Source organism: Bison bison, unplaced genomic scaffold (genome assembly GCF_000754665.1).
Source record: "Bison bison bison isolate TAMUID 2011002044 unplaced genomic scaffold, Bison_UMD1.0 scf7180017864484, whole genome shotgun sequence".
NCBI lineage: Eukaryota > Metazoa > Chordata > Mammalia > Artiodactyla > Bovidae > Bison > Bison bison.
The window spans coordinates 4447707-4459756 of NW_011495044.1; the positions used below are offsets into that span (position 1 = coordinate 4447707).

The following is a 12050-nucleotide window of genomic DNA, read 5'->3' on the forward strand; positions in this document are numbered from 1 at the left end:
AAGATAAAGACTGAAATTTTCTAAAAAACAAAAAGAAAACCCAATGATTTAAAATACTCTGTACATAATGTCTAGTTTTAAAATATTAGAAATTCCTGATCAGTGTATAACGAGAGAGGGAACAGAGAAATTTGGTAGAATAGTAGAGAGCATATTTCTAACTACTTTCAGTTGTATAACATCAGCCTTACGAATTATCTTTCTTCCTTATTTAAAACACTGATTGGCCAGCTTAAATCATAACAGCATAAAAGTAGAAATAAGTTTCAACTTAGGTATGAGCACAGTGATTCGGGACCACTGTTTCTGCCTTACAGAGAGAATTCAGAGGTGGTGTTCCCTTTTAAACATATGCCCCCAAATACCGTATATGCAGGTTCCATATAAACATGTAAATAAAACAAGTTCTGTATTTTCTCAAATAATTTTACAAGTTGATGGTAAACTAGATTTTAAAGATAAAACTATGCCTTTAAAAACATTAAGCCTCAAAATTTCATCCAGTGTTTTCTTTAAGAAATGGATTATTAAAATCATTTTTGAAATGAGATATTAAATGTATTTAAAGCTTGGCTTTTCTGTACTTAATCATTTTTCCTTAAAAAAAAAAAAAAGTTAAAAACATCAAGAGCCAGAACATGCTGCCAGGACAGAAAATAATCAGAAATGTCTTCAGTTGCAGACCCTGGGCAACTCAGTCTTGTTTTGAATTTTTCAGAGCTTGAAGTCTCTCTAGTAGTGGAGGATGAGAATAATGCCACATGGAAAACAACCAGTCAGAAACAGGGAATCCCAAGTTGTCTTTGTTTAGTTTGATTAAAGCAGAATATAAGTCTTTGGCCTTCCCAAGTTTCTTGGCAAATGCATCAGCTTGAAACTCAAATCTGCGGCTGAGGACTGTTAGGCAAAAAGAAAGAACCTGAAAAAGGAAATAAAAACATTTTAACCACTTCCCCTCTTTGTTGTTACTAAAGCTTTCATGAGCCAATACTGCAGAGGAAGTTCAGCTCAGGACAAGAGAAACAGCAAGCCAAAAGAAACCTCACTTGTGTTCTGGAGACCCTAAGGTGGGGGAATTATTAGAAATTGAGCCTTTCCCTCTTTAAGCAGATAGACCAGAAACAGACATATATCCAAAGACATGTCAATCTTAATGAAGAGATACTGACTTCTGAGAACCTGCCATGGGCCAAGCACTGAGTAGGCATTTTACATTCTCCAGCATCCTACAAGGTGATTACTCTTACTCCTGTTTACAGATGAAGAAGGAGTATCTCAGCAGTGAGACAATTTATTTGTGGTCACACAACAGAAGGTGATAGTGCTGACATTCTCGATGACTCCAAAGCCCATGACACCATCTTTCTCAGAGGTAAGATGTGGTGATTTATATTCAGACTCTTTTTTCCATTAAAAAAAATATTCTTGCTCACTTATCCATCTTTAGATGTTAACAACAGTCTTCACTGAGAATATTCCAAGTATACATGTATAGATATATATACATGTATACACACACACTATAGCCTCTAATGATGGCCTCAAAATAGAATTTTCTAGAGTGTTCTGAGCTATGGTAGCTTCATTAGAATAAATATTCAGTCTCTGAGGGTGACTACTAGGAAGGGGACAAGTTTCATTTGAAAATAGAAATTTCTGAGGGAAAAATTATTTATTTGCATACTGAAGTATTAATATTATAAGTTGGATGACATGATGTCTATTTCTTACCTTAAGATACATCAGGCAATAAAGCAAAAAGAAAGTTTAAAGTCTCTCAACTGTACCTCATATTGCCACCAGCAGATCCAGGGCTTCAGCATAAAGTCTGGGAGCTCCTGATATCTTCTTAGACACGTTCAAAGCTAATACCTGGCTCCTACCTGAAATTTCTTTCCAGATCTTGAATGTACTTTTTGGGTTATAATCATTAACTAATCTGTCTGTCTACGTGTCTCCTGATTTCAAGGGTCCCAGGGCAGCTGTCCCTTGAACCTCACTGTGACACAAATAAACCCTGAGCAGACACTAGCCCGCGCCCACCTGCTCCACTGTAGGTTTTCAAATCCTTTTGATAAGGCATGTTTCCCATTTCCCAAGAAAATATCACTTTCTTCTTATGACCTCTTAAATGTGGACATAAACGTATGTTTTTCTGTTTAAATACTTAGTCTTTTTGAAATGAATACCCTGGGCTCATTGAGGTTTTTAAAACAGTTGCTAATATCTCTAAATTAATTATATTTCAAATCACTCTAATATCCCACATTTACTTAGCTATTTTTTGACGTGAACTCAACTACTCAAAATAAAGGAGATAAAACCAAAAACTGAGAGGCCAAATTAGATGCCCAAAGCAGATTAACATTACTGGTGCCTTACTTACCAGAGGACACTTATACACTCAGTCAGAATCCAGTAACTTTTACCTAATGAGTTTGATTATCTGATTTCCCAGTCTATAGTTGGTTGAAGAAGAAAATTAGAAACAAATAATGACCATATCAGAAAGGTACACTGACATTAGTAAGGATTATCAGCTTGACAGTCAGCGAAGAGATTATAAGAAAATTAGTTATATAAATAGCATGACTGCATAAAGAGCAGAAGATTCTGGGACATTTCATACACATAGCTCAGTGTCTTTAAGGCATTCCTGAATTGTGACTGAAGACAGAAATGACAATATCATTATGGTGGTAGTTTAGTCGCTAAGTTATGTCCCATGGACTGTAGCCTGTCAGGTTCCTCTGTTCATGGGATTCTCCAAGCAAGAATACTGGAAGGGGTTGCCATTTCCTTCTCCACAGTATCATTACAAGCGGTTCTATAACCTCTTTAAGAAGTAACAATCAGCATACAGCACTTTATAAGTATTCTCAACGAAAGTTAAAAAATTAAAACATTTAGAGTTTAATGATAATAAATCTTACTTCTCTGGAAAATAAATGCACATTCTGTGGACAATGCTATACAAACATGATCTCTTCCTCCCTGTTTTTCTTTCCTGGTGCCTTATACCTCACCCTACCCCCACCTTTTAAGGAGAAAGTTAAAACCTTAACTCTACAACTTGTCCCAAAGAAAGAATTCTTCTGAATGGAGATATCTCAAGATCCCTGATCTCTTGGCTTACTCTGGAAGCTTAATCAATTAGTATGCTGCCATCACTGGATTTATTCATATACAGTCTCATTAATCCATGTCTTATCACATATATGGCGTTCCCCTACTGAGCAGTCATGGAGCAGTGGTTCTCAAACTTTGCTTACCATAAAACATCCAACTTTTCTTCAGAGGATCTGGAGTCAGATGCTAAGTCTATTATGAAGCAGGTGGTCAGGAAATGCAACCAGAGGAACACTGTCATACAATCTGTCTTATCCAGTCATACACACACTCAATTATCAGTTGTTTTGTCCCCTCACATACAGATTTTTGCCAGTACTTAACAAAATGTGGTCTAGGACATAGTGTTCCAATAGTTAATTTCCATCTACCAAGTCTCTGAGGTACATGCTACATCGAGGTTTTCACCACTAAAGTCTAATTCTCCACTTTTTTTCCCCTAACAATATAGAAGCACCTTTTATTTGGGTCTGGGTTTTTCTGCTACATTCTTATACTGGCCAATAAATCAAGGGACTAAACTTGCTTGGTAAAACTATAGTTTTGTTTGTTTCTTTTTTCACTACTCTCAAGGTTCTAGATTTGCAATAGACAAGAGCATACGTGTGATAATTTTAAAGATTATACATTACCTCATTATAAGGTGAAAAAATAAACTGGAAGATGATCAATAGTCCAATCAGAGTGGGCTGGCTGTCATTAAAACCAAATGCAACAAAAAGCTCCTTTCGACCAATTAATACAGCAAACAAGAAAAAACACAGGAAAGAATTCATCTAGAAAGAAGGATACAAAATTTCTAAGTTATTACTAACCTAATTTCATTGTGGGATCAGTAGAACAAGACATCATGCTGTGATTTTTAAGAACGATGTTAACGTGACCACAGGAAAAGTTACTTAGGTGGTTTTATAGTTTTACTTTTATTCTAAAAGTAGAGAGGGCCTGAGTTGAGGGTATATATATACTAACTCGTTATTAGTGAGCAAATATTGGTTTAGCTGGGTGATTAGGGCCTTGGAGCAAACTAGAGGACGGCTAACAAGGAGATGTGGAAAAAAGGTATGTGGGAAAACTTCCAAAACTAGCCCAGAGTATGATAATACTTAGGTCTAATGAGAATCTTCACCGAAACGATTCCACAGCAGAGGAGGCTCTGTCAATGCTCAGGTGGAGAAGATACCTGCTCTGTGGATGTTAGCCAGCTTCTCTGCCCAGCCACTCTAGGATTTGGTCAATTGCTCATGAACAGAGTGGCCATGGTGACAGGGATGGAGTCAATGCATTAATCAACAATGCAGACATTGCCCACTGGCTCCAGCTGAAGTGCCCAATCTATTAGAAGAGGCAATCAACTCCAGCCCTGATGAGGCACCTCTGGGATCAGCCCACTACCCTCACAGTAGGCTATTGGACCCCTTCTTTCATGAATGGAGCAGTGATTTTCCTTATTAAACTGAGTACTTAAATAAATGTGCATTTGGACTTAATGTCTTACTCACTGCCATGTATCCATACAACATAGCTTCCAGCCAAGGCACTCATTTTTATACCTACAGATGTAAGGCAACAGAAAAGTGCCGATAGGAGCAGGTACACAAGCCTTCCCATGCGATCCATCACCCAGAACCAGCTGACCTTTTAGAAAGCTACAAAGACCATTAAAGACGCATCTGAGACCATACATGCTCAGAACCAGTCAAAAAAACAAGAGTGCTATTTCACTCAGAGCCTGAAAACTACGGTCACTCTGTTGGTTTAGTGGTATAAATACCCAAAAGAGGAATGTTACAGAAAGTATTTTCTTCTTTATATTTACTACTTTTTGCAATTTCTTTTCAATGTTTGTACAATGACTTTTTTAAAAGAGAAAAAATGTTTTTTAAAAAGCATTTTAATGTCCAACTTATCTAGGCTCACTCCTTTTGATCTTCACAGCTCCTACAGCTGAGCAACTGCTAACAACAATAAATATTTATGTAGTACTTACCACATTTCAGGTACTACTCCAAACTCTTTACATGTATTAACTCATTTAATTCTTTCAGTCTTATGAGGTATCATCACTCAACAAGGGAATGGAGGCAGAGCGAGGCTCAGGAGCTCGCCTGAGGTCACAAAGGCAGTAAGTCAGCAAGCTGTGACGTGAAGCCTGGCTACAGAGTCTGTCTTCACTTCTCTACTACGTGAACTCTCATGCCTGCTATGCTTATTGTTTGACTCTCCTGCCATAAAAAGACAATTGTCAGGACTTCCCTAGTGGTCCGGTGGTTAAGATTCTGTGCTTCTACTGCAGGGGGCATGGATTTGATCCCTGGTTGGAGAAGCTGGCAGTGTGGCCAAGAAAAAAGGGGTAGAGAGAGAATTACTCCAGACTTACCTGGCTAATAATGATATTTTTGACTGTGTGTCCCAATTTCCAGTGCCCCAGCTCATGGCCTAGTACAGCAAGCACCTCCTCGTTTTTACATCCTTGTTTCTTATTCTGAATCAAAGAACAAATTGAAAATAAACTATCAAGAAACTTCAAAAAGTTTATCCCTTTTAACCAAGTAAGAGTCCTTTTTAGAGTCTAACTTAAGCAAACAATCAGACTTTCGTGCAAAACTGTTCATTCACTGAACAAAACATTCCTCCAGCCACTCCACATTAGATACTGGGTTAAGCTCAAACATAGAATCATGAACCAGACACACATATTCTGACTGCATGAGTCTAATTTAGGTTAGAAAAAATATAAATCTTTATCAATAGGACAAGAGTTAAATAAATCATGACAAAGTCATGTAACAGCCATATTATAATCCCACTAGAAATTTTGCTTTCAAAGATTATGTTATAACATGGGAAACTGCTCATGATAGTGTCAAACAACATTCATATTATGCATCCATTAGAAATGTTTTGAAAGAGTATGTTCTGACATGGGAACATGGTTCATTAGGTGAAGAAAGCAGGAAACAAAACTAAAAATAAATAGTATGATTCCAATCATGAAAAAAGACAAATGTGTATGTAAAAATACCCAAATAAAGAAAACAGACTGAAAGCATATCAAAATGTTAACAGTTTTTTCTGTATGGTAGAAATACAGTGATGTTTAACTACCTCAGATGATTCCTATTTTCCAAATTATCTACAAATAAGTACATGTCACTTGTGACCTTCAAAAACACCATGTATTGCCATTTTAAAAACTGAGACCTCCAAGTTAAAATGGCAGAAGGAACATTCACATCTAATTTTATTCCCTCCAAAAACCCCAGTAAAACTACAATCAAGAGTTTGTTTGTTTGTTTTAAGACATAAACAGGATAGGGAAAACAGGAGAGCTGGCAATAGTAACAAGATTTTGGAAGCAGGAAAGCAGACAGATAAATAAAAATGGACTAGGCAGGTCAAGAAAGTTGAGTCATAAGCCAGCAGTGGAGAAAATATATAGAACCAGTCTGATTTACACTGCAGTGTCTTCAAAGGACCCAGGTACTTCTGAACTGGGAGGAACAGGAAGAGGTTGTGGCAAATATAAGAACTGGGTGAGAGCTGTTTGAGAAATGGTACAGATTCCTCTTCAACTCCACACTCAAGCAAAAGGCAATTGCTCGTCCCTCATCCTGGCAAAAGCCTGAAAGCTCGTTTTGGATAGGGCAAAGAAAAGGACACTTCGGCTGGAAGTTCAGCATAGTTGAAGGCCTGAGAACACCAGCAACAGACCGTGGACTTGCTTACCTAACGGTATGTATGGTACACTGACTACTGAGCACTCCCTCTCCCAAGCTAGCCCTCTCCTCATACCTGGCTTTCAAAACACTGCCCTCCAGACAAAAGCCTGGAAGAGTACTCCCTGGGAACTCTGATCCCTCTACCAGGAAAGACCAGGAGATCCTAACAGGAATTCCCCAACTGCAAGCACCCCTAGGACATACCACAGTGAAGCTCAAAGTTGATAAACCTTATGTACAGGCGCAGAGAACCCAACCAGGCTTTTAGTCCCATTCTCTTACTAAACTCAAAGAAGGTGAACGTTGCACAGTCGTGTCTGATTCTTTGCGATCCATGGACCGCAGCCTGCCTGGCTCTCCTGTCCATGGAATTTTCCAGGCCAGAGTATTGGAGTGGGTTGCCACTTCCTTCTCCAGGGAATCTTCCCGACCCAGGGACTGAACCCAGGTCTCCTGCATTGCGGGCAGATTCTTTCCCAACTGAGCCACTAGGGAAGCCCATTCTCTTACTAAGGAGTAGACAAGCAATTGTATATATTATAAGATACACAAGGTAAGAGTCAAGATGGAAGACCAGATACAGAAAAAATGCAATATGGAAGAAACAAATCACCTAAGGAGAAAATTTAGAGAGATACTGCTTTCATGGAAAAACTGAAGATACTCTAAAAAATGGGAAATTCAGGACTTCCCTGGTGGTCCAGTGGTTAAGAATCCAACTGCCAACGCAGAGGACATAGGTTTGGTCCTAGGAAGATGCCACATATCTCAGGGCAACTAAGCCTGTGCACCACAACTACCGAGCCTGTGCTTTAAAGCTCGTGCTCTGCAATAAGAGAAGCCGCTGCAGTGAGAAGCCGGTGCACCATAACTAGAGAGCCGCCCTCGCTGGTCGCAACTAGAGAAAGCCTGTATGCAGCAACGATGACCTAGAGCAGCAAAAAAAAAAAAAAGGGACAGAGAAAAATAATTCTTAGAAATTAAAGCTTAATAGAATGATTGGAAGATGATGTATCTCCCAGAAAATAGAAGAAAGAGATAAGCAAATGGAAAAGCAGGGAAGAAAAGATAAGAAAGTTCAGTATAAGGAAGCAAACATTCAAATAATAGAACTCTGAAAAGAAAGAATAGAAAAAATAGAGAGGAGAAAATCATCAACAAAACAATTCCAATAAGTCTCCTAGAACCAATGAACTTCAACTTCCAAATTAAAAGGGCCAAATACATACCCAATACAATGGGTAAAAACACTCACAAGGTTGTACACTGGAAACTAGTGTAATATTGTATATCAACTATACTTCAATTTTAAAAAACAAAAGGCACACACCAAGGTATGTGAAATTTCAGAACACAGAGAAAGGATTCAACAATTTTCCAGAAGAATAAAATAAGGTAACATACTGCTGCTGCTGCTAAGTCGCTTCAGTCGTGTCCGACTCTGTGCGACCCCAGAAATGGCAGCCCACCAGGCCCCCCCCGTCCGTGGGATTCTCCAGGCAAGAACACTGGAGTGGGATGCCATTTCCTTCTCCAATGCATGAAAGTATCGAAAGTATCTCCAAGTGAAAGTAAAGTCGCTCCACGTGTCTGACTCTTAGTGACCCCATGGACTATAGCCCACCAGGCTCCTCCATCCATGGGATTTTCCAGGCAAGAGTACTGGAGTGGGCTGCCATTGCCTTCTCCAAAGGTAACATACTAAGGATCAGTAATTTGAATGGTTTCAGACACCTCGCCAGCAATGTTGGAATCAAGATGGTGATGGAACAGTGCCTTCAAAATCCTGAGGAAAAAGTATTTTCAATCTAGAAATCTAAATCCCAGTCAAGTGACAGGAAAAAAATGTGACAGAAAAATGAAGGCATTTTGATGCAAGAACTCAAAAACTTTCCTTTACTACACAACCTTTCTCAGGAAGGTGCTGGAGGATGTTCTTTACTAAAATGAAGGAGTAAATTAAGAACAAAAAGTCATGGAATACAGAACACAGGAGACCCAGTGAAGGAGAGAAGTGAAGGGAATCTCTAACGGTAAAGGGCAACCCCAGAATGACAACTGTACACCAGATAAAAGAGGAAAACCCATTCGGATTTGAACAATGTGCAAAAGACAATCTGTTGAGGACTGCCATGATCGCACTCTTTCAGTCACCATAGCATCCTTTTAAGCTGAAGAAACGTGTAGAAGATGCACACTATTGAGAGAATACAGTAGATCAACACGGATTTCAACCTAAAGAAAAGGAAAAGGAATACAAGAATGGCCTGGTGGTCCTGTGGCTAAGACTCAGTGCTCCCAAAGCAGGCGGCCTGGGTTTGACCCCTGGTAAGGGAACTAGATCCCACATGCCACCCCACACGCCGCAACTAAGACCTGGCACAGCCAAATATAAAAGAATAACCACAGGGAGGTCTGCTATGAGAGCTGAGAGCAGGACTTCAGAGAAATACCCCAAAGAAAGAGAACAGAGCTCTCTCCCAGGGTGTAGGAGGGATGAGGGGGACTAAAACTAATAAGGTTAATGATGCAATTAACCTTGTAGGAAATTATATTGGGACATGGCAGAAGTTGTGAGAAGAATTAGCAAAAAGAACAAGGAACATTAAGCACTTTTTTTTTTAAGCAATTATTAAGCAAGAGGGGAAAAAAGGTAACATATTCTCAGCAGTGAAAAGGTACAATATTGTTTAACAATAATGTTTTCAATAGTGTTTTGATATTGGCTGAGAGACGGACATAGAGAACAGACTTATGGATGGGGTGGGGGGTGGGGTGCATGTTGGGGGGTGGAAGGAAAGAGTGGGATGAATGGAGAGTAGCATGGAAATAGCACACTACCATATACAGAAGACAGACAGTGGGAACGTGCTGTATGGCTCAGGGAACTCAAACTGGGGCTCTGTGACAACCTAGAGGGACAGGATGGGGCGGGAGGTGGGAGGGAGGTTCAAAGAAGGGGACATATGTACACCTACAGCTGACTTACATTGATGTATGGCAGAAACCAACACAATATTGTAAAGCAATTATCCCTCAATTAAAACTAAATAAATTAAACACACACACACAAGAACTGTAACTGGACTATACTGGAAGAACTGGGGGAAGGTAGGAGCAGAGCACATGTTAGGCCAAGAGCTAAATCCTCGTCTACCATGACTAAAAGGCAAGACAGTGTCAGTAGATAATAGTATACATACATTGTATATATAAATGATGTGCATAAATGTCAGAAGAAGCTAACAGAGCTGAAATCCGTAGGGAGAGGAGCCTGACGGGGTGAGAGGCACAGAGAAGGGAGGAACAGGAAACTACTGTATTTCATCATATGCTTTTTTGTACTCTTAACTTTTAAACAATATGTTTGTATTACTTTAATAAAGTTAAATTTAACGTTAAAATTTATTGGACTTCTACTTCCTTAATTTTATCATAGCTCCTCAAACCAACATTAAAAATACATATATGTAAATACATATATATATACACACAAAAATATACACACACACATGCATATATATATTTTTTCTTTCAACACACATGAAGAATAGGTCAGGAAAGATTAAAAAAAAAAAAAATAACAACAAATGTTGCTAACATGTACCAAACACTGACTATGTACCAGGCCCTCTGTGCTATATACTGTATTATTTATACATCATAATCATGATATGAATTAAGAATACTTATTACCACTTTACAGATGAGAAAATCTAGGTACAGAGAGGTTAGCTAATTTTCCTATGGCCACAAGCCAATAAACAGAAAACCTGGGATTTGAAGCCAAGTAGTCTGATGCCAGAGACCTGTGCTTTCAACTTTTACACAAGTATAGATAGAAAAATAGATTATTCAACATTTATCAAATAAATAATTTTTAGTTAACAAATATGTAATCATTTGTATATTGTTATAGTACTGCTTTTAAAATAAACATAAATGATAGGTGGTCATATGAATGACACAATATAATGTTTACAAAGCCAAATACAACTCTCATTGTTTATAAACTTTCCAGGTTCAATTTAAATAGTGCCAAGACACAATGAACAATTTCTTATACACACACTCACATGTGCATACCTACATTCACTCACCAATACACACATACTCTGAAAAACATCTAAAAAATGCTTAATAAGGTAAAACAAATATCCTTTTAAACATACAGTTAAGTTTACTTTAAAGTAAGGAAAAGCCAAAGCTGAGGAGTTGAAATTAACATTCCTTGTATAAAACTATGAACGGCTATACTCTGAGTCAAAGAGTGAGCTAGAGGGAAAAAATGCTGGCAAAATAACCCAATTGTGTCAAGCTCACCTAAAGTGGAGAAAAACAAAAGTCTCTTATTGAAATTAAAATCATGGGACTTCCCTGGTAGTCCAGTGGTTAAGACTCCACACTTCCAATGCAGGGGGTGTGGATTTGATTCCTGGTTGGGGAACTAAGATTCTGCATGCCCAATGGCATGCGTGGCAAAAAAGAAAGAAAAAAAAGTCAAAAACATTATCTGCATGGACCAGAAAATGCCAAGCTGGCTTGCTAGCACTAGGGGCAACTGATAGAAGCAAATGCAAATGCTCTATTAAGGAATATACCCTAAACCCAGACCCTTCAAGATTCCTGAAGGTTAAGATTACTGAACTATTATGAATTTACAGTAAAAATTATCAAACACTTCAGAAAACAAGCCACAGTAAGTAAGAGTTAGCAGAAACAATACAGGGTTGCAGTAGTTCCTTAAGACTTCAGATAATGGAACCATCAGATACAGAATATGAAATAAACAAAGAAGGGTGGGCTTCCCAGGTGGCGCTAGTGGTAAAGAACTTGCCTGCTAATGCAGGAGATGTAAGAGATTCGGGTTCAATCCCTGGGTCGGGAAGATCCCCTGGAGAAGGGAATGACTACCCACTCCAGTATTCTTGCCTGGAGAACTCCATGGATAGAGAAGCCTGGAAGGCTATAGTCCCTGGGGTCGCAAAGAGTCAGACATGACTGAAGCGACTTAGCACAGCAAACATACAAACAAGGGAACTGAAAACATGAGAAAGGAAAAAGAGGCTACCAGAAATGACTGATTTCAAAAAGAACCAAACAGAACTTTAAAACACAATGGACTGGTCAAAGAACAGACTAAATATAGCTAAAGAAAGAATCTATGAACTGGAATGTGGAGCTCCAAGAGACAAATTT

The 12050-nt window shown here is 38.6% G+C and overlaps 1 protein-coding gene across 2 annotated transcripts in view; it reads right to left on the reverse strand.

The window, feature by feature from the left end:
- Nucleotides 1-6: 6 nt before the first annotated feature.
- The window catches only part of ZMPSTE24 (zinc metallopeptidase STE24), a 42792-nt gene continuing 30748 nt past the window's right edge, over nt 7-12050 (reverse strand). For both annotated transcript variants that reach the window (XM_010862721.1, XM_010862722.1), the window contains exons 8-10: nt 5510-5614; nt 3762-3905; nt 7-919 (exon numbers count right to left, since the gene is read on the reverse strand). In XM_010862721.1, the coding sequence (XP_010861023.1) occupies nt 695-919; nt 3762-3905; nt 5510-5614 (474 nt within the window). In that variant the 3' untranslated portion in view covers nt 7-694. The remainder of the gene's footprint in view (nt 920-3761; nt 3906-5509; nt 5615-12050) is intronic.